The sequence below is a fragment of the Urocitellus parryii genome, chromosome 13 (assembly GCF_045843805.1).
Source record: "Urocitellus parryii isolate mUroPar1 chromosome 13, mUroPar1.hap1, whole genome shotgun sequence".
NCBI classification, from domain to species: domain Eukaryota; kingdom Metazoa; phylum Chordata; class Mammalia; order Rodentia; family Sciuridae; genus Urocitellus; species Urocitellus parryii.
Genome location: NC_135543.1, coordinates 414,404 through 437,015, shown reverse-complemented (window position 1 = coordinate 437,015; position 22,612 = coordinate 414,404). Strand labels below are relative to the sequence as shown.

The 22,612-nt window shown below is 55.7% G+C and overlaps 1 protein-coding gene across 2 annotated transcripts in view; it reads left to right on the top strand.

Annotated features, from left to right (window-relative positions):
- Positions 1-22,612, top strand: part of Ctdp1 (CTD phosphatase subunit 1) — a 50,647-nt gene that overhangs the window by 7,319 nt on the left and 20,716 nt on the right. For both annotated transcript variants that reach the window (XM_026412458.2, XM_026412459.2), the window contains exons 2-10: positions 9,012-9,095; positions 9,771-9,864; positions 12,048-12,176; positions 13,910-14,060; positions 16,192-16,282; positions 17,004-17,170; positions 18,394-19,422; positions 20,909-21,050; positions 21,844-22,053. In XM_026412458.2, the coding sequence (XP_026268243.2) occupies positions 9,012-9,095; positions 9,771-9,864; positions 12,048-12,176; positions 13,910-14,060; positions 16,192-16,282; positions 17,004-17,170; positions 18,394-19,422; positions 20,909-21,050; positions 21,844-22,053 (2,097 nt within the window). The remainder of the gene's footprint in view (positions 1-9,011; positions 9,096-9,770; positions 9,865-12,047; positions 12,177-13,909; positions 14,061-16,191; positions 16,283-17,003; positions 17,171-18,393; positions 19,423-20,908; positions 21,051-21,843; positions 22,054-22,612) is intronic.

Sequence of the window (22,612 nt, the reverse complement as noted above, 5' to 3'; positions counted from 1 at the left end):
ACGCCCTGGTTAGACGGTGGTTTGTAGTGAGTAGGACTGACACCTGTCCTGGGTCAGTGCCACCTGCCTTCCTCCCGGCCTTGTTGTCGGCTGTCATAGAGCACCCCCTGGTTAGACGGTGGTTTGTAGTGAGTAGGACTGACACCTGTCCTGGGTCAGTGCCACCTGCCTTCCTCCCGGCCTTGTTGTCGGCTGTCATAGAGCACCCCCTGGTTAGACGGTGGTTTGTAGTGAGTAGGACTGACACCTGTCCTGGGTCAGTGCCATCTGCCTTCCTCCCGGCCTTGTTGTCGGCTGTCATAGAGCACGCCCTGGTTAGACGGTGGTTTGTAGTGAGTAGGACTGACACCTGTCCTGGGTCAGTGCCACCTGCCTTCCTCCCGGCCTTGTTGTCGGCTGTCATAGAGCACGCCCTGGTTAGACGGTGGTTTGTAGTGAGTAGGACTGACACCTGTCCTGGGTCAGTGCCACCTGCCTTCCTCCCGGCCTTGTTGTCGGCTGTCATAGAGCACACCCTGGTTAGACGGTGGTTTGTAGTGAGTAGGACTGACACCTGTCCTGGGTCAGTGCCATCTGCCTTCCTCCTGGCCTTGTTGTCGGCTATCATAGAGCACGCCCTGGTTAGACGGTGGTTTGTAGTGAGTAGGACTGACACCTGTCCTGGGTCAGTGCCACCTGCCTTCCTCCCGGCCTTGTTGTCGGCTATCATAGAGCACCCCCTGGTTAGACGGTGGTTTGTAGTGAGTAGGACTGACACCTGTCCTGGGTCAGTGCCACCTGCCTTCCTCCCGGCCTTGTTGTCGGCTGTCATAGAGCACGCCCTGGTTAGACGGTGGTTTGTAGTGAGTAGGACTGACACCTGTCCTGGGTCAGTGCCATCTGCCTTCCTCCCGGCCTTGTTGTCGGCTGTCATAGAGCACGCCCTGGTTAGACGGTGGTTTGTAGTGAGTAGGACTGACACCTGTCCTGGGTCAGTGCCACCTGCCTTCCTCCCGGCCTTGTTGTCGGCTGTCATAGAGCACCCCCTGGTTAGACGGTGGTTTGTAGTGAGTAGGACTGACACCTGTCCTGGGTCAGTGCCACCTGCCTTCCTCCCGGCCTTGTTGTCGGCTGTCATAGAGCACCCCCTGGTTAGACTGTGGTTTGTAGTGAGTAGGACTGACACCTGCCCTGGGTCAGTGCCATCTGCCTTCCTCCCGGCCTTGTTGTCAGCTGTCATAGAGCACGCCCTGGTTAGACGGTGGTTTGTAGTGAGTAGGACTGACACCTGTCCTGGGTCAGTGCCACCTGCCTTCCTCCCGGCCTTGTTGTCGGCTGTCATAGAGCACCCCCTGGTTAGACGGTGGTTTGTAGTGAGTAGGACTGACACCTGTCCTGGGTCAGTGCCACCTGCCTTCCTCCCGGCCTTGTTGTCGGCTGTCATAGAGCACACCCTGGTTAGACGGTGGTTTGTAGTGAGTAGGACTGACACCTGTCCTGGGTCAGTGCCATCTGCCTTCCTCCTGGCCTTGTTGTCGGCTGTCATAGAGCACCCCCTGGTTAGACGGTGGTTTGTAGTGAGTAGGACTGACACCTGTCCTGGGTCAGTGCCACCTGCCTTCCTCCCGGCCTTGTTGTCGGCTGTCATAGAGCACGCCCTGGTTAGACGGTGGTTTGTAGTGAGTAGGACTGACACCTGTCCTGGGTCAGTGCCATCTGCCTTCCTCCCGGCCTTGTTGTCGGCTGTCATAGAGCACCCCCTGGTTAGACGGTGGTTTGTAGTGAGTAGGACTGACACCTGTCCTGGGTCAGTGCCACCTGCCTTCCTCCCGGCCTTGTTGTCGGCTGTCATAGAGCACGCCCTGGTTAGACGGTGGTTTGTAGTGAGTAGGACTGACACCTGTCCTGGGTCAGTGCCACCTGCCTTCCTCCCGGCCTTGTTGTCGGCTGTCATAGAGCACGCCCTGGTTAGACGGTGGTTTGTAGTGAGTAGGACTGACACCTGTCCTGGGTCAGTGCCACCTGCCTTCCTCCCGGCCTTGTTGTCGGCTGTCATAGAGCACCCCCTGGTTAGACGGTGGTTTGTAGTGAGTAGGACTGACACCTGTCCTGGGTCAGTGCCACCTGCCTTCCTGCCGGCCTTGTTGTCGGCTGTCATAGAGCACGCCCTGGTTAGACGGTGGTTTGTAGTGAGTAGGACTGACACCTGTCCTGGGTCAGTGCCACCTGCCTTCCTCCCGGCCTTGTTGTCGGCTGTCATAGAGCACGCCCTGGTTAGACGGTGGTTTGTAGTGAGTAGGACTGACACCTGTCCTGGGTCAGTGCCATCTGCCTTCCTCCCGGCCTTGTTGTCGGCTGTCATAGAGCACCCCCTGGTTAGACGGTGGTTTGTAGTGAGTAGGACTGACACCTGTCCTGGGTCAGTGCCACCTGCCTTCCTCCCGGCCTTGTTGTCGGCTGTCATAGAGCACGCCCTGGTTAGACGGTGGTTTGTAGTGAGTAGGACTGACACCTGTCCTGGGTCAGTGCCATCTGCCTTCCTCCCGGCCTTGTTGTCGGCTGTCATAGAGCATGCCCTGGTTAGACGGTGGTTTGTAGTGAGTAGGACTGACACCTGTCCTGGGTCAGTGCCACCTGCCTTCCTCCCGGCCTTGTTGTCGGCTGTCATAGAGCACGCCCTGGTTAGACGGTGGTTTGTAGTGAGTAGGACTGACACCTGTCCTGGGTCAGTGCCATCTGCCTTCCTCCCGGCCTTGTTGTCGGCTGTCATAGAGCACCCCCTGGTTAGACGGTGGTTTGTAGTGAGTAGGACTGACACCTGTCCTGGGTCAGTGCCACCTGCCTTCCTCCCGGCCTTGTTGTCGGCTGTCATAGAGCACGCCCTGGTTAGACGGTGGTTTGTAGTGAGTAGGACTGACACCTGTCCTGGGTCAGTGCCATCTGCCTTCCTCCTGGCCTTGTTGTCGGCTGTCATAGAGCACCCCCTGGTTAGACGGTGGTTTGTAGTGAGTAGGACTGACACCTGTCCTGGGTCAGTGCCATCTGCCTTCCTCCCGGCCTTGTTGTCGGCTGTCATAGAGCACGCCCTGGTTAGACGGTGGTTTGTAGTGAGTAGGACTGACACCTGCCCTGGGTCAGTGCCATCTGCCTTCCTCCCGGCCTTGTTGTCGGCTGTCATAGAGCACGCCCTGGTTAGACGGTGGTTTGTAGTGAGTAGGACTGACACCTGTCCTGAGTCAGTGCCATCTGCCTTCCTCCTGGCCTTATTGTCGGCTGTCATAGAGCACCCCCTGGTTAGACGGTGGTTTGTAGTGAGTAGGACTGACACCTGCCCTGGGTCAGTGCCATCTGCCTTCCTCCCGGCCTTGTTGTCGGCTGTCATAGAGCACGCCTTGGTTAGACGGTGGTTTGTAGTGAGTAGGACTGACACCTGTCCTGGGTCAGTGCCATCTGCCTTCCTCCCGGCCTTGTTGTCGGCTGTCATAGAGCACGCCCTGGTTAGACGGTGGTTTGTAGTGAGTAGGACTGACACCTGTCCTGGGTCAGTGCCATCTGCCTTCCTCCCGGCCTTGTTGTCGGCTGTCATAGAGCACGCCTTGGTTAGACGGTGGTTTGTAGTGAGTAGGACTGACAGCAGTGGTGTCACTTGAGAAAGCCTGTGAACGCCGTGCATCCTGTGTGGTGAGGTTAGACGTCGATCCCTGGGTATGGTGGCGTCTGCCAAGTTCCTATTGCAGAGTCACTGATTTTCCCACTGTAATTAAGTATCTTGACAAAGATACTTTATTAATCTGTAAATACCTTAAATTCTCACTGAACTTTGACCCAAAGACAAACAGCCCATTGGCATGGCTACGTGATTGAGGCTTTGAACTTGCACAGGTCACAAAGCACCCGGGACTCGCCCCTGTGCCATCGTTTCGCAGCTCCCAGCTGCTTTCCAGGGCCTGGGCCCCGCCCAGAACTCACCTGCATCTCTCTAGTTCTAGAAGCTGGCCCTCGACGGATGCTGAGTGAGGGACACAGGCTGGCCTCATGGCCACAGGAGGCAGGCTCTGCTGTGTCTTCAGCCTCTCCCCAGAGCCTCTCTGGGCCGACAGGTGCTGTGTCCCGTGGCACCTTTCTTCTCAGACTGGTCAGGCGGTGGTGCTGGCATCCCATGCTCATTCATCGCAGCGCAGGTTTCTAGTAGACTGTCACTTGGAGCTGAGATCCTGTGGGCTGCTTTGTGCTTCTTTCTGAGGGAGCCGGCTCCACTCTGCACTGAGACCCTCTTCATTCAGAGGAGAGTGGGCTTTCTGCCGGGGCGTGGGAAGCATTTGGGAACCTTCGGTCGGTACTGGCCTTGTGGAGCATCCTTCAAAATTCTAGTTGACAGGACAGGGATTCACAGAGTCACTTGGAGTTGGAGAGCTCGAGCTTAATTTTAGTATATATTTATTTTAACATTTTTATGAGTATAAATTTTCATATTCTTAATCCCCATAGGTATAAATAAGGTTAGATGTCAAAGTTTTATGGGGAATAAAGTTAGTCTGTGACTTCCTCTGCAGGTAGTCCTTAGATAGCCGTCCAGAGTCCCTGCAGAGGGGAGGCTTCTGCAGGCTGCATGACCCTCACTTGCATGGTCTGCGGACTTCTTTGGTGGTGGAAGCTGTCACATGAACCTGGAGCTGTCCCTGTGGGTGAGTGTGCTGGCTGGCTGCTGTGCCCACTGGGATGGGCTCCTGGAAGCTGAGTGCCCTGGTGGACAAGCTAGCAGGCAGTGTGTCTCCTCTCAGCCTCCAGCATGGGCACCCATGGACATTCTGGGATGGGTGATTGTGAAGCAGTGTCCTGTGCCCTGTGGGATGTTGAGCGGCAACCAGGATCCCCCCAGGTGCCCATTGCTGTCCCAGGTGTCTTGGTGTGCAGAACCTGCACTGTAAAATAAGACCCTAGCACAGAAAATTACATGACTTATGCACAGCAGAAATAAAATTGTAGAAATCAAGGAGCTGGTTCTGAAGTTTATATGGAAATTCAGGAACCTTAGAAGAGCAATTTCAAAAAAAGGACAAAATTAAGGAGTGTATTGCCTGGTTTTAAAACATACTGTACAACCTCAGTAATCAAGGCAGTGTGCTAACTGATGTAAAAATAGACGAGCATCATAAACGTGGGACTAGAGTCCAGAAGGCTCGTAGATACAGACCAACAGGTTGTCCTCAGGGAACCCGTGAAGAAAAGTGCCAGCACTGGTGCTTTGGTCATATGGGCCCACAACTGTCTGTCCCTTTAGTGGACAGAATTGTCCTCCCACCCCCATGGTCAGAGGGAGATGTGACATTGGGGAAGAACCAGAGAGAGTGTGAGGACCCCCCCTCCCGCCAGCCAGGATGGCTGCAGCTGACAGCTGCAGGTGCCTCTGAAGAGCAGAAGCCACGGAGCCCTTCTGGGCCATGGAGGGCAGCTCTGCCCAGCTCTGGGCTGGAGCCCAGTGAGACTCCTTCAGACTTCATCTGCAGAACTGAGATCCCAAGCGTGTGCTTTGGCACTGGGTGGGTGATTTGTTAAGAGCCACACGATCCGCAGGCAAGGTAAAATAGCCCAGCCTTTACTTTACATCCTACTGAGAAGTGACTCAGTGATTACACACCTGATGACATGATGTAAAACTGTAAACCTGTGGAAGGAAATATAAGCAATCTTGCGTAAGGCGAGGATTTCCTAATAAGGATGACCCCCAACATGTAATTAACAGTACTTCACCAAGTCTTGTAAAACTTGCTCTTTGAAAAATACTAATAAAAAATGAAAAGTGAACTGTAGGCTGGAGGGAAAAAATCTTTGCAAAAAAAGATGCTCCTTGGGCATTTGGCGGAAACACCAGGGTGGCAGGAGCAGCTAAGAGGAAATGATTGTGTTCGCTTGCCTGGTTTCAAAACATACTGTACAACCTCAGTAATCAAGGCAGTGTGATCACTGGTGTAAAAATAGACGAGCATCATAAACGTGGGACTAGAGTCCAGGAGGCTCGTGACTGTGTATTCATTTCCTCTCCGCTGCTCCTGCCACCCTGGTCCTCCGTTCTCTTGCAGTCTTTGATCACAAACCCCACAGTCCATTGCATGGCCAGTTTACTCTGCTTCTTGTGACACCCACCCTAGCACCTCACAGGGCACAAGGCACACCCAGGCCTGACAGAGTCCTGATGGCCCAGGGCTCTTGTGGCCCTGTAGCTTTGGGAAGGAGCATTGAGTGCTGGTGCTGGCTCTGCCTGAACCCAGAGGGCCACCCTGTGCACGCCTTAGCCACACGGAGGGTTGGTTTTGAATGGGGCAGGAGCAGTGCAAGTCTCCCTTTAGAGAGCTGGCTGCTCTGTGGTGTACAGGCATGGGCCAGGAAGAAGGGAGACCAGGCGCTCACTGAGGGGCTGGAGACCTGGAACTTGATAATGGTGCTCGGGTGAGAGACACCGGACTATTCAGATGACAGGGTTTGAGTGTCGTGGTTGGGGTAGAGCAGTGCCAGACATGGGACAGAGCCCCAGAGGAGCCTGGGCACTGGGAGGAACAAGGCTGAGTCAGGTGCTGTGGCCTCCCTTGTGTACCAGTGGACCCTAGGCTGTCAGTGCTGTGGGTGTGAATGTTGTGGAACCCGGAGGTGTCCCAGAGGGAAGATGGTTTGGCAGGAAAGCCACGTGGATTGGTGCAGGTGGCCTGGTCCTTTTACTTTAAGCTTGGGAAGCAGGGCAGAGTTTGGATGGAGGTCAAAGTGTTGTTTCAGATGGTCAGAGGGTACCCTTGGGGGAGGGGAAATATTGGTGGGACAAGTTTCTGGAGGGACTGTCAGGACTGGAGGAGACACCCTCTGCCCAAACCATGCTCTCTGAACCAACAGGAACTGTGAGGTTGCCGTGTGGGGCTCCAGCCCAGGGCTCACAGTCCCATGGGAGAGGGACTACCCTAGTGGCCCTGGTTGTGGATAGTAGGAAAAGAAGCCAGTACCTGTGGGATGCCCAGCGTGGCCATGTGCTCTAATTTGAGACCCAGTAAGCTGATTCTTTGGGACTTGGAACTTGTCTCTATATTTTACGGCTGTGGTTGTGTGTCCTCAGGAAGCAGAGCAGAGCCACTGTGCCTCCCTTTGGCAGTGCTGGTGGTCCATGGCCTTGCCGTGATGGTGTGCTGTGCCGGCCATGGTGTGCCTTTGCTGTGTGCACACCTTTAGTGAAAGGTCTGCGAGTGTCTTCTGCCTGTTTTCTAGCAGGGTGGTGGAATCAGAAGAGTTCTGTATACCAGATACCAGTCCTTTGTTGGGGTGTGACCTGCAGACACTCCCAGTGCATATCTCGTCTTTACACCCTCACAGGGTATTTCTAGAGCAGGAGTTTTAATTTTGATGAGCTGCAATGATCAGTTTTACTGTCTATGGCTCAGGCTTTTAGTGTCAAGTCTAACAATTCTGTCTAGACCATGATCTTGAAGATTTCTTCCCTTTTTTTAAAGTGTAAGTTCATTTTGAGTTGGCTTTGTGTGAGGTCTGATGCTCAGGTCAAGGTTTTGGGCATTATGTCCTCCTCAGCCACAGAACTGGCCAGAGCCGGTCACATGTCTGCACCGTTTGCAAGCATCCCTGTCTGCAGCCCTCCCTCTGGCCCCCGCAGCTGTGCAGGGCAACTCCAAACCAGGTGGCGTTCGGTCATCTGACTGTCTTTGCTTCACCTACTTGAGGACCAGTGCCTTTCGCGTAGTTCTTAGAGTAAGTTTGTGCCTACAGAAGCTGTGCTGGGGTTTTGATAGGAGTTGGGAAAACCTGAAGGTCATTTTGAGAGAACTGACATCTTTGCTGTGCTGTCTTTCAATCCATGATGGTTATTTTGACTTTTGATTTCTCACATCAGTGATTTTGACGTTCAGCATACACATTCTCTACATCTTGTTAAGCATTCTGTAAGGGCTGAACCAGCAGTGGACACAGGGAGAGAAATCACCTCTGAATCTGTATAAAACTAGGAATATTATAGAAGTTCTATCAGAAAAAAATACTTCTCTGAACATGAGCCTTTCTGGAATGGGAGCCACCCATGGGAGGAGCCAGAGCTTGTTATCCTTAGAATCACCCAAGTGCCTCCCACTGCGTTCAGGAATAAAGCTCGGTTTCTTTTTTTTTTTTTTTTTTTTGATATGAAATTGATTTTTATTTATTTATTTTTTTATTGGTCGTTCATAACATTACATAGTTCTTAATACATCATATTACATGGTTTGATTCAAGTGGATTATGAACTCCCTTGATATAAGGGGTGTAAACAAGGACAGGGTAGGGACGAAGAGCTTGAGAAGAATATTTACATTAAACAGGGATGAGAGGTGGGAGGGAAAGGGAGTGAGAAGGGAAATTGCATGGAAATGGAAGGCGATCCTCAGGGTTATACAAAATGTCATATAAGAGGTAAGGAGGGGTAAGTCAAGAGAATAAAGCTCGGTTTCCACAAGCTCATCGGAAATGCAGGGGTCACAAGCACATATTTAATGTATCTGATGTCTTTTGAGGCCATTTCTGTGTGGTCTCCTCTTCTAGGTAGACATCCTTACTTTTTCAGCTCCTCCTCTTCTCCTCCTTATTTTTTCTGCTATGTATAGCAGAATTTGTTCTGTTTTGTTTTCCATGAGAGAGATCCACAAGGGAAAAGTCCCTTCATTTTATTTATTTATTTATTTAGTTAGTTAGTTAGTTTTCATGGACCTGGTACCTTTATTTTATTTATTTGTTTTTACGTGGTGCTGAGGATCAAACCCAGTGCCTCGTACATGGGAGGCAAGCGCTCTGCCACTGAGCCACAATTCCAGCCCAAAGTCCCTTCATTTTGTAGTCAAAGCAAACAACCCTGGTGTGGGGTGAGGCCCTCTGGAGCAAGTGAGAGCCAGGGTCAAGCTGGATAAGGCTCATGCCCTTTCCTGGTGCCCTTTCTCATACTCCGACATACCCATGGATTTTAAAGCGTCTTTCCTTTATGATGAGTCATTGTTTCATCTCATATTTTGCAGGGCGCTTCTGGTGACGCTGGAAGGATGCAGCCACCCGGTTGTCATGAAGGGCTTGTGTGCGGAGTGTGGCCAGGACCTGACCCAGTGAGCAGCATTGGAGGGAGGGGCAGCACTCCTGGGGTCTGAGGCGGGGCCTGTGGGCAGGGTTCCGAGAACAGACGCCTTCCCTTGGCCACACCCAACCAGACTGGATCCTGTTTTCATTCTTGGTTTGTGGAAGCCCCAGATCACTCCGGGTGCTCGGCTCAGATGCAATGGGAGCATGCTAGAGGGTTGGGATCTGTTCTCCCTGTGGGGACCACAGGCTTGTCATGTCCCCGGTGCAGATGGCCATGTTCCCACCTGAGCCCTCTTTTCCCATGCTGTGGGCCAGCCAACTGCTGATAACAAGTGGTTCTTTGTCAGTCTAGAGGGTGGCTGACACTTGGATTTTTTTTTTTTCTGTTTCACTTATAGGCCTGTTCGTGGGTCTCATGACTCCGTAGTTAATTAGAGGGTTTTGACCCTGAATGCAGCTAACTCTTGCCTGCAGGTGTGAGTGTGGCTGGGACAGCTGCGCTTTGTGGCCCAGAGAGTGGCGTACTGAGAGCTTGGGGTCTGGTGCTTTCCTGATGGTGCTCAGACAGTGCAGGGCATTCCCCAGCTGCCGCAGAGCAGGGTTCTGTGCAGGGGCAACGGGCCTGGCCCTGCCTGCAGCTTGGAGCCCGTCCCAGTTAACCCCAGCACAGCAGCTTCTAAGGTATCTTCTTGCCTTCAAAGGCTGCAGAGCAAGAATGGCGAGCAGCAGGTGCCGCTGTCCACAGCAACCGTGTCCATGGTCCACAGTGTGCCAGAGCTGATGGTGAGCTCTGAGGTGAGTGTACACGGGGTCCTGTGAAGACATGGGACCCGTCTACAGTGTCATTTCTGAAGGGTAGCTGTGCAGTGGCTCAAACGTTTCAGACTGATGGCTTCTGTCCTCCGCTTTCTTTAACCAGCAAGTCTGCCCCACAGCTCCGTGGCAGGAACCTCCCTCGTGCTGCCAGTGCAGGCACCGCTCTGTTTGGGTGCCCCTCGAGCCAGATTCCGGGTGAAAGGGATGTGGTGGATGCCTGGACACAGCTCCAGAGGCAGCATGCTTCCAAGGGTGTGCACAGGGAGGACAGCAGGGCCAGGCGGCTGTGAGGGACAAGGCTGCTGGGGCAGTCTGCTGCCCGGGAACTGCCATCGTCCTTGTGCTGGTGGAGCTGGGCATCAGCTGCCATAGAGAGGATTGGAAGTGAGGTGGCCAGGTGGGACCCAGGTGACATCTGCTGTGCTGCAGGCCCTGTGCAGGACTGGGAAGCCTGCCCTCCAGAGCGTCTTGAGTGCCTGTGCTGCTCTGGTACCCACGGGTCACCCTGAAGCTTGGGGCCGCATGGGCCTCTGTGTGGTGTGCAGGCAAGTGTCCCTCCACCCCCCACCCCTGCACCTGTAGAGAGCTCCACAGGCAGTGGGTGTTCGGTCTGGGTTGTGAGAGTGCTTCAGGTCGTCCATTTCTGTAAGTGGGGAGACGTTGCTCACTATGGGGATCTGGTCAGACTGACGCTCTCACGTGACACACATCAACTTCCGTCTGTTTTTATGGGGAAGACAGAATGCCAGATGCACCGCTCTGGTTTTTCTGGATTACTGAACTTTAAACAGATGTGAATTCGTCTGTGTGTGTAAAACAAAGTCAGGAACTTTGGGGACGCAGGAGAAGGGCGTCTCCCATCTTCCCACCACAGCAGAACTGCTGTCCCTTTATGCCACACCCCTGCAGGAACCATGTGGCAGGAGGTCTCCAGCTAACCTCTTCTGTGACTAGCTGAATGCAGTCACAGCAAGAAACCTGGCAGGAAGCACACCTGACATATTTACCTCGTGGATACGCTTGCCCTCTAGCAGGTTGGGCAGGGCCGTCTCAGAGGAGAGCCCGCACCGGGCCTGGAGTGTGGAAGTGCTGTCGCCCATCTCTGGGCCCGCCAGGCCCCCGGGGGTTGCAGGGAAAGAAGCATGCCCGCACGGCCAGAGCTGCTGCAGGGTTCTCTGCCGCCGCCGCTTGCAGTCTCACGGTGGGGGGGGGGGGGGTTTCAGGTGAGTAGTACCGAGCTGCAGTAAACTCCCAGAACCAGAGGGAGCATTCAGTGCCACACCAGGTGTCGGGGATTTGCGTTTCATTGTCCTGGTTCTGCTCTCTTCTTCCCCCTCTGGGGATCTCCTCATGATGCCCTCATCACAGGGTGGGTGTGCCCTGGTGATGGTCGCGGGAGAGAATGTCTGGGAGACCTGGTCTCAGGAGAGAGTGGTTCCCTTAAGGGGTCGCAGTTAACTTCCACCCAGGAGGCTCTGACACGCCAGGCCCCATTTTCCTGAAGCTCACCAGCTTCCATCAGGTCCCGTGATTGGGGAAACAGTCACCTTCGGGGTGGCAATTACCTACCACCAGGGGGAGGTTGGGCATTGGGGTTCCCATTCCCAGATGCCCTCTTCTCCAGGACGACTCCCTGGGGTCTCAGTTGGATGACTTATGGATTTTCTTAGTGCACACGTCTGACGTCGGCCCCCTGCCTGTTCATGGCTGATGGACCTACCTCACAGTGATAAGGGGCAGCACTGGGCCAGGAGGACTGAACCTCCTCCCTGGCCTCTGGGCCAGGCCAGTGGTTTGCACTGTCAGCCGCCTCTGTCATTGTTGCAGCTCACCCGAACGGAGGTGTTCCGTAGCATTCAACTGAGTTGTTACAGACACCCGCTTCCTTTCCCCCTCTCCTTTTCATATCTAGTCAATTACAAAGTGCCACCATGACCCACATTCCCGTAAGCAGGTTTTGACCAGACAGACTGGATTTTGGTCAGTGTGCAGCACTGGCCAGTGGGGAGGCCCTGAGTGTGCAGGCTGCTGTGGACTCTAGGTCCTGGACATGTGATGATCCTGATGAGGACCTACAGTGTCCTTTCACTTCTTTTAATGGAATTGGCGTTTACATTGGATCCAAATATAAGAACTCTTTTAATTTTTTCTTTTAATTTTAGCAAGCTGAAAAACTTGGGAGGGAAGATCAGCAAAGACTACATCGAAACAGAAAACTAGTCCTCATGGTTGATTTGGACCAGACCCTAATTCACACGACAGAGCAACACTGTCCACAGATGTCAAACAAAGTGAGTATTGTCATCTGTTCCCAGCGTGGCTCTCCTAGAAGCCACCACTCCCATGATTCAGTGTAAGAGTACGTTGTCTTGGGGCTGGGGTTGAGGCTCGGGGTAGAGTGCTTGCCCAGCATGTGTGAGGCACTGGGTTCAATTCTCAGCACCACACGCAAGTAAATAAATTAAAGGTCCATCAACAACTAAAAAATATTTTTAAAAAAGAGTACATAGTCTTGTTTTTAATACTTCTGTAGGTCACCCAGTGTTCGGGTTTCAGATTAGCCAGTGTAGACATGATCTCGTGCTGCAGTTCTCTGTGTCTGAGTGGTGGTCATTATCCTACGTGGTTGTTGGGTCCTAAGGGAAAATTGCATCACCATGGGTTTAGCAGTTACCAGTGGTAGTTAACTGTCACCATCTGTGGTTACCAGAAGTAGTCACCATAGGTAATAGTCATAGGCAGTTGTGGGTGATGGTTATGGTTACCAGGGGTAGTTACCCCAGGGAGCTGTGGTAGTTATTATGGGTAGTTGTTAGGTCCCGAGGGACTGTCACCATGTGTGGTTAACATGGTTATAAGTGGCAGTTAATCATCACAATGGGTAGTTGGCAGTTACTATGGGTAGTCAGCAGAAGTGATCACTTTAGGTAATTGGGGTGATTGCATGGTTATGAGGGGTAGGTACATCGGGAGCTGTGGTAGTTGTCATGGGTAGTTGTCAGGTCCTGGTGGTCAGTGCGCTTACAGGGCAGTTGGCTTCAGAGGGTGTCAGCCTGCACTTCCTCAGTCAGTGAGTGTGAAAGGTTTTCCCCTGGTGTGTATCAGAGCTGGCTACTGGCTCCTCCTGAGGTCCTGGTTGGCCCTGCACTTTTTGAGGTGACCAGCACCTCACCAGGGTAACTTTTCCTCTTCAGGAGAGGATAAGCCCCCTGAGAAATAGTGAAGTCTGAAATAGTGAAGAAATAAGAGACAAAGTCAGAGAATCAGGTTTTTTTGGTTTGGGGGTTTTTTTAGTATATTTTTTATTTTTAGGTGGACATAATATCTTTATTTTATTTTTACGTGGTGCTGAGAATCGAACCCAGTGCCTCATGCATGCTAGGCCAGCGTGCTACCACTTGAGCCACAACCCCAGCCCAGAGAATCAGTTCTAAAAGCAGAGTACCTGGACTGGGGCTGGGGCTGGGGCTCAGTGCTGGAGCCCTTGACTAGCATGTGTGAAGCACTGGGGTCCATCCTCAGCCCCACATGTAAGTTAACAAGCGTATAAAATAAAGGTACTGTGTCCATCTACAACGAAAACCAAATAAATAAAGGTACTGTATCCATCTACAACTAAAAAACATTTAAAATAGAATAAAGCAGAGTGCCTGACAGAGTCTTCTAGTCCTGGGAGGAGCTGGAACCCAACAGTTAAAAAATGGCTCCAGTTATTCAAGGGAGAGGATCAAAGGAAGGGATACGGTTTCAGCAGGCCGAGTCTTTGTTTATGGTGTCTTGCAGTCAAAGGTTGATGGCATCTTGACAAGCCACACTCAACTCTGAGAGGCTTGGGGACCTTTTGGCAGAGCTGAGTAGGAGCTCACATGTGTCTGGGCGTCTCACTAGCAGGATTTTTCCTATTCGACGGCTTATGATGCCGGTTTGGTCCATGCACCGTTCACAGACGGCTCCCGACACTGGAGCTCGTCTGCAGACTCCTGCCGAGCCCGTGCGCGCTCTCATGGCCCTGTGGTCCTTGCAGGGCATCTTCCACTTCCAGCTGGGTCGGGGTGAGCCGATGCTGCACACCCGGTTGCGCCCGCACTGCAAGGACTTCCTGGAGAAGATCGCCAAGCTGTACGAGCTGCATGTCTTCACCTTCGGCAGCCGGCTGTACGCACACACCATTGCAGGTCAGTTGGCTACTGCGGGACCAGCAGTGGGGTCAGGGCTGCCGATCTGTGGGCATCTTCAGGGACAGCATGTTAGCTTAACAATGAGGGCAGGAGAACACAGGCTCAGTTCTTGTGTTAGCAGCAGGACGTTGGTAGGTGAGAAATTCTGCTGTGGCAGCCGAGTGCTCTGGCCAGGAGCCACCGAGTAGGCCAGTGTGCAGGACCATGGATGCGTGGGAACAATGGTGGGAATGTGCTTTCTGAAGCTCCGGAGTAGCTGAAGGAGGGCCTCTGGCGCCCGCCACTGGTCTTGGCTACACTTGAGCTGCTCTGCAGTGGCTTCCTGCACTGGGTCCTGTGCAGGAAGTTCGTCTGCCCTGCTGCCACACAGGGCCAGGGCAGTCCACAGAAAGCCAGTGTGGGGAAGGAGGGGCTGGGCATTGCAGTCAGGACCTGTGTCACACTACAGAGCAGGTGTCCATGTGCATCTGGGCACCCAGCAGAGGCAGTGGAGTGAGATGTGACCCAAAACACCAGTCTTCAAAGAGCAGGTCATATTGCAGTGTGGGTGTAAAAGTGCCTCCCGGACATCTGGCTCAGCATGCTCTTGCCCGCAGCTGCAGCGAGGTCCAGGAGACACACCCCCTCTGGACTGCTGTCCTCTCCATCAGGGTTCCCTGTGCTCTGAAGTCCACTCCGAGTCTCCTGCCTGGCAAGACTCTAGGCAGGACAAGCCAGCGAGCGGCCCTGGGCAGGCTGCCCCGCCTGCCGAGGCCCGGGTTCCTGTCTCCTGCACATGCTGGGTGTTATTGCCATGGGTTTCCCCAGGTGCCTTAAATGGCAAGTGACGTTAAGTTGCTCAGCTGGCTTTGAACCTGGACCACCAGTGTCTTCACCCCAGGAGATGACGTGAGAAACCTGCTTTATTTCCAGCTACTTCTCCTGCTTCCACAGACGGGAATACTTTTACTGTCCTGTTTTTCTGTGTTCTCTGTATTAAAACGGCATGTCTAATTATTAAATAACGTAAATGTAAACTTTGCAGCCTTACTAAATGTGATGTCTGGTACAGTGCAAGCAGGTACTTTGATAGGAAATTGATCCTTTGCCGACTGTTAGTATGTAACGTAAAGCTTATAACCTTCTCAGTTCCCCAGGCCAGTTTCCGTGATGTTGCTTAAGTTTGCAGCACTGGGAAGTGGTACATGCCAGTAGGAAGTAGTTGCAATGACCCTGCTCTGTGTTTCTGCTTTGTAGTGTGTGTGTCAGTTCAGCAGCTCCCCCGGTCTGCAGTCTGCGTCCACAGAGAAGGGCAACTCTTGTATTACCTTGGGGTCTCAGGTACCCATGGCTGAAAGCAGTCAACAATTGATAGGCTTTAAATGTGCCATTCTGAGTGGGGATGCGGCTCGGCCCCTTGACTGGTGTGTCCATGGCGATGCACTGCCCACTTGATGGCCACTTGGTAACCATCGCAGTCATCAGATTGACTGTTGTGGTATCAGGGTGCTGTGTTCCAGTGACACTTTCCTTAGTACAGCCTCAAAGCCGAGGAGCAGTGGTGCTGGCAGTTCAGGTATGCCAGAGAAGCCAGAGGTGTGCTCTGCACCACTGCTTGTGGTCACAGACAGGAGTGCCAAGGAGTGTCCCCAGGTGCTTGAGAGAGACCACGTCCACCTTGCTGCGGTGGCTTTGCTTTGTCATTGTTGTGAATCCCTCACTGCCCAGTGTACAGGCTGAACTTATCACGTCTGTGTGTATAGGGAAAACGACAGGCAGGGTCTCGGTGACACTCGGGTTTCAGGCACCGCCGGTGCCCCTGTTGGTGTTGGGGAAGATGGAGGGGCTCCCGTCTGGCAGTCAGGCAGCTTAGCCCTCAGACCTCAGAGGCGAGGAGCCCTCACCTGTGCCTGAGACGGGGACGTCTAGGTCAGTTGGCTTGGCTAGGCAGTGGTTTCAGTTAACAGCACTACAGACACACACATGGTTCATTCCAGAGGAATCGAAGCCCAGGGTTCGAGCATAGGAGACTATGTAAGTGGGTCTCGCCTGGGAAGAACGCGGCTTGCTGGCACCATCGCCGGGCATGTCCGCTGGGGAGGGGCACGTCTGCCCCCAGGTGTGCAGTTCTGTCGGTTTTCTTTCACAGGCTTTCTAGACCCTGAGAAGAAGCTTTTTTCCCACCGGATCTTGTCGCGGGATGAGTGCATCGACCCGTTTTCTAAGACAGGAAATCTGCGGTATGTGCCAGGCAGGGCCCGTCACGGAGCAGGGCTCCATTTGGCTTCCACTTTCAAAGCCGCGTTTTGAGAACCAGAGTGCGGGTTCTGGAGGTGCGTCTCCTGGGAGTTGGCCCCTCTTCAGCAGTGGCTGTGGAGAGCCACGGCGCCTCCTCCTCCTCCCCCTGAGCCCTGCCCTGTGTCCAGAGTCCCCCTGTGCTCCGCTGCTCTGCCCCAAGCGGCACAGTGGCCGTCCCACCCTGCACTTGTGGCCCACAGCCTGCTGTCGAGGCTCTGCGTGACTCTCACTTCACATAGGCCTGGGGACAGTGCTCCAGGTCCCCCGCCTGTGCAGAGGGCCTCCTGGACCAGGCTTCAGAGGCAGGCAGTGGCAGTGACTTCCCACCAAGGTCCCACTCTAACATCACCACCTCTTTTCTGCTGGGCTCCTGGGGAACTCGGGAGCCTGACTGCACAGGGTTGAGCGTGGCCTCGTGGCTGGATGCCTGAATTGTGTACTGTCTGGCCCTTTAAGAAAAGGGTTGCCTCCTGTGGTCAAGGAGAGGCAGGCGGAAAGAGTGGTGCCGGTCTGATTCCTTTGACGTGACTCTGGAACCACCAGGAGTGGGAGCTGAGGTCCCCTCCTCTCGTAACCTGCTCTGCTCGAGGCCTCTCCTCAGCAGGACAGAGCGCCGCGCCCGCTGGTCCCTCCTTGGTGCAAATGGCCTGTTTCCACTTGTAGAAACCTCTTTCCCTGCGGAGACTCCATGGTCTGCATCATCGATGACCGGGAAGACGTCTGGAAGTTTGCCCCCAACCTGATAACCGTGAAGAAGTATGTGTACTTCCCGGGCACAGGAGACGTGAACGCACCCCCCGGGCACCGGGAGTCTCAGGCCAGGAGGAGAGGTAGGCAGTCTCCTGGTGCGCCCAGAAGCCAGCGCTTGGCTTCCGCGTCTGTCCCTTCTCTCGTGCTGTCTCTGTTTTGGCTGCTGAAAGTCCAGATTCACTTTTTAAATTTGTATTTCAATTTTATAGAATCTGTTTATATTTCAGTTTTATTGGGGGCTTATGTAATACTGAGAATCAGGGTGATTAAAGCCGGTGTCTTCTTGGTCACGTAAGAGTCTAGATGCTCCTCAGCTGGGTGCCCCTGAGCACGGCGGCTCTTCCAGTTTACCTTAAAGTTCCTCGGGGTGTGAGCGGTGGGTGCAGGGGCTCTCAGAGGATGCCCAGAGCTCAGGCCTGGGCTGTGCCCTCCTGGAGTTCCTCGGGGGGTGTGAGCGGTGGGTGCAGGGGCTCTCAGAGGATGCCCAGAGCTCAGGCCTGGGCTGTGCCCTCCTGGAGTTCCTCAGGGGGTGTGAGCGGTGGGTGCAGGGGCTCTCAGAGGATGCCCAGAGCTCAGGCCTGGGCTGTGCCCTCCTGGAGTTCCTCAGGGGGTGTGAGCGGTGGGTGCAGGGGCTCTCAGAGGATGCCCAGAGCTCAGGCCTGGGCTGTGCCCTCCTGGAGTTCCTCAGGGGGTGTGAGCGGTGGGTGCAGGGGCTCTCAGAGGATGCCCAGAGCTCAGGCCTGGGCTGTGCCCTCCTGGAGTCTGCAGGACCCTGTCCTGTCAGGCAAGCTTGAGGCCAAGCCTGTTGAGGAGACTTGAGTTGGGTCTTTGTTTTTGTTGTGATTTTTCAAGAATTTTTCTGTAGTTGTGGATGGACACATGCCTCTGTTTTGTTTGTAGTGTTCACATATGCCAGGCAAGTGCCCTGTCACTGAGCTGCAGCCCCAGCCCCTTGATTTGGTTTTCAGAGTTTCTGTTGATCTCTTTAGTTTCAAAGCAGGGTATCTTGAGGCTCGCAACTACTGCTGTGGTCCCTAAAGTAGAACTTAGAGGTCAAGGCCAGGGGAAGGTGGTGCTCAAGGGCCCCTTGCGGGGTGTGTGGCGGGGACCTTCTCCTGTAAAGCCAGGGCCCATGTGGGTGGAAAGGCGCGAGGTCAGCGTGGCCACAGCCTGGGCGTCGCTGCTGGGCTCCCTACCGGGGGGGGGGGGGGGGTGGGGGGGGGGTGGGGAGGCGCGGGCTCAGGTTCTCAGAACCGCCGAACAGCGGGTCATAGAAGCCTTTCCCTTTGTGTGCATGTTTTAGTGAACCATTCTTCTAAAGGCGCCGATGTCTTGGAACCAGCCCCGTCTGTGAAAGAGCCCGAGGAAGGCAGACCCGTTCCTGGGGCAGAGCGGAGCAATGGCCTCGGGAAGCCTCCCCGAGAGCTGAACGGCAGTGAGGCTGCACCGGGAGCGCCTCCCAGCAAAGCGGATGAGAGGGACGCCTGGCCCTGTCCCCGGGCCCCTTGTGGCCGTGAGCTGGCCGAAGCTCCACAGCCCCAAGCCCAAGCATCCTGTGAACAGGGAGGTCGGACCTCACCAGGGGCACAGCCCACACAGGGCGCCCCCGGCACGGAGTTAGACTTTGACTTGTCCAGTGACAGCGAGAGCAGCGAGTCCGAGGGCCCGAAGTCGTCGTCCTCGACCTCTGAGGGGGAGAGTGAGAGGAGAAGCCGAAAGAGACCTCCAGCTGCCCGCGCTGGAGTCAGAGCCCCCCAGCAGGGAGGTCCGCCTGACACGGGCGGGGACAGACTGGCAGGGGCGGGCCCCGGAGAGCCAGGGCCCAGAGTCCACACACAGGACAAAGGGCCAGACCTGGACGTGCAGGAGGAGGGTGAGCGAGATGGCCTCTGTGGCCTGGGCAATGGCTGTGTGGACAGGAAGGAGGCAGAGACGGAGTCCCAGAACAGCGAGCAGTCGGGCATCACCGCAGGTGAGTCCCTGGACCAGAGCATGGAGGAGGAGGAGGAGGACACGGACGAGGACGACCACCTGATCCACCTGGAGGAGATCCTGGTGCGGGTGCACAGGGACTACTACTCCAGGTACGACAGGTACCTCAACCAGGAGCTCGCGGAGGCTCCGGACATCCGCAAGATCGTGCCAGAGCTCAAGAGCAAGGTGTTGGCGGATGTCGCGGTGATATTCAGTGGGTTGCACCCAACCAACTTCCCTGTGGAGAAGACCCGGGAGCACTACCATGCCACGGCCTTGGGGGCCAGGGTCCTCACGCAGCTGGTGCTGAGCCCCGACGCCCCTGACAGGGCCACCCACCTGATCGCAGCACGGGCTGGTAAGTGCCCCCCACGTGCTGCGGGCGCAGCAGGCCAGCCGCGCGCTCGGGGTGGTCGTGGCCTGCCTCCACCTGATGGTAGTCCCTGTCCTGGAGGCTGGCATTGCTATGCATGGCCCCGTGCGCTGTCAGGAACACGTTCTAGAACAGGGACCTTGGGAGAGCGGGTGGGTAATTCCCTTTGGCGGACTTCTTTGCCCGGGTCCATTCTGTGGGCCTCTGCACTGGTGGCTGGCCGCTGTGGGTCCTTTGGGCAGTCACTTTGCTGCTCTGGGATGGTGGAGCTCTCTCCAGGAATAGTGGGAGGGAGCAAGCCAGAGGCTGCGTGCCTCGGGGAGCAGGTGAAAAGCCATGAGCCCCCTGAGAAAACCAGTTGGAGCAGAGAGAGCATTCGCTGTGGACAGGAAAGTGGAGGACCCCCTTGAAGTGGGTGCACCTCCTCTGGCTTCCGAGACCTCACCCAAGGAGAACAGAACCTGGGGTGGTGGGCGAGCTTGCAGGATGCTTAAAGCCACAAACGTCTCATCACTTTCAAAATGCTTCTCACAAGCAGTTTGACCTCTCCCAGTGAAGACTGCCAGCTGCCTCAGCCTTGCCTGTCACGGCTGCTGTCAGGAGTCAGGGCTGCAGACGCTTGGCTTCACCTCAGGCCAGCACAGCTCTTGCCTGTCTCCACGGAGGCCGGCGTGGTCCTGTGGGATGCTGTGCCTCGGGTCCACGTCGGGCTGTGCAGAGCCTGGGGTCAGAGTGTGGAGGCTCCCACCACCGTGTGCCGTGCTCAGGGCCAGAGGCAGCTCTCCTCCCAGCCAGATCCCCTGCCAGGAGAAGGCGCGGGGGGGCTCCGGCCTCCGCCCTCCACCTGCAGGTAGAGTAGGTGTGGCTCGGGTCCCTTGCCTAGGTACCCGAGTGCTTCCACGTGTGGCCGTTGTCCTGCAGCCACCCAGCACCTGACCCGCAGCACAGGGGCTGTGCCGCCAGGGAAGTGACTGTCCTAAAGACACAGCTGAGCAGAGCTGCAGCAGCCACCTCAAGTCACAGGGGTGGGACAGGCTCAGCAGGAGCTCAGGTGGAAGCCTCAGACTTGGGGACACTCAGGATGCACGAGGGGGAGGACAGGTCCTCGGGAGGCCACCCAGGTGCTGGAGTAGAGCTGGGAGCCCGCCGGGTCCCATGGAAGATGGTGGCATCTGGTGGGATGATGACGGCGGGGCTGGAAAGAAAGGGACAGGTGTTTGTCCCTGCGGACGGCTCTTTGGCCCTGGTAGTGTGTGGAGGGAGAGCTCGAGGTCCTGGTGGTGGTGACATACACAGGTCCTGCCCCTGGAGGCCGAGTCTCGGGCAGAAGTAGGCCATGCTGCTGGGACCTGGCCTCTCAGGGTCCCTCCTCTCGGCTCCTCCTGGTCCCTTCCCCAGGGTGTCCTTGCCCTGGGTCTGTCCCAGATGCCCTCCCCCTGCTGCAGGGACGGCCTGACAGTGGTCTCCACAGGCACGGAGAAGGTGCGGCAGGCGCAGGAGTGCAGGCACCTGCACGTGGTCAGCCCCGACTGGCTGTGGAGCTGCCTGGAGCGCTGGGACAGGGTGGAGGAGCAGCTCTTCCCACTCACGGAGGACGATGCCCGGACGCACAGGTGGGTGCTGGCCATGCCCCGCCCCTGAGCTGTCCACCCGTCCCTAGGTTCCTGACCACCACTGGCCTGTGGGTGTGGCTCTGCCTCAGCTCCCGGCAGGCCCGTTTCACCGAGGATCAAATGAGGTCTAAGTCGGTGAGGGGAGCTTGCTGCTGGGCAGTGTCCCCAGTCCATGCCATCTGGCCCCCAAAGCTGCTCCTGAGCACTGGTGTGTCCTGCACGACCTTTGCCCCATCCCTCAAGAAAGTGACCCCTCCCCGCCCGTAACCTCGGACAGACTTAGGAAGCCTGTGTGCAGTCATCAGGATCAAGAGGCAGAACCGCTTTCTCTGTTTGAGTGAAGCACAATGTGGCTTTTAGTGGTGGACCTTAGCTGGCGTGTGTCCCAAGGGCCGGGGAGTATTACGAGTTAGGTAAAAGCACTTTACAGATGAGCAGACCAGAGAAAGGACCGGCAGGGCCGGGCAGAGGCTGTCTTCCGTGTCTCCCGGGGAGCCACTCGTGTGTGAGTGTGCCTGCTGCTGGGCCACAGAGGCAGAGTGCCCTCGGCCCCACTGTGCTGGTGAGGAAAGCCTGTGTCTCCACAGCACACAGGGGCTGCTCTTGCACCTCCTCCATCAAGGAACCCGACCAGGAGCCAGAGGCTTTGGGAGCCATGTGCCTGGGCAGTGGACATTGGTGGTCCTGCATGCTGTCCCCCCTGGTCTGTCCCTGCATCATGCCATCATGCCCTGTGTCCCTGTGCCCCACGTGGGCCTGGCTATTCTAATGGCCCTGCTCCTGCCCTCGACAGGGAGAACAGCCCTACAGCCTTTCCTGACAGGCACAGCATGCTTCCAGCAGCCTTGTTCCACCCCACGCCCGTCCACCCCAAGGCCCAGACTGGCCCCGAGGTCCGGATCTATGACTCCAACACAGGGAAGCTGATCAGGACAGGTGCCCAGGGCCCGACACCAGCACCCGCCGGCTCCCTGCCTGTCCACGGGGAATCGTCCTCCTTCAGGTAAGCGCGGCGCCTGAGGCTGTCTGGGTTGTAAGCGTCCACCCCATTAGGTGATCGGTCAGCTACCTACGGTGTGGGCAGGGATGCTGAAGGTTGAGTTCAGTGTGTGGTGGCTCCTGGGCTGAGGGGAGCAACTCAGTTGGTGGGCACTGGGGCTCTTCTGTTCATTTCTGTGCCCCCTCTTGGGTTCCAAAACAGCAAGCAGAGAAACTTGTGCTGGATCCCCTAGAGCACCCTTCATAAGCCCTGCACCTCCTCGTGGTCCCGCACGTGTGTCAGGTGCCCCCGGACAGCCCTGTGGGGTGGTGCTGGCTCTCTCTGATGCCCTCCAGGCCTAGCCTTGCAGGCCTGTTGTCCCCGGCCACCTGCCTGTTTTCACACACTCTGCGTGTGGGTCCTGGTGATCTGAAGCAGGCGGAACGTTTCCCCAAGTGGCCTCAGCGACCCTTCATTGCTAAGGTGTGCTGAGACAACACAGCCAGAAAGAGGACCCAGCCAGGGTCTTGGTTCAGGATGGCTGCAGGGTGGCTCTCCTGCCTTCTGGATGTGGACAGGCCTA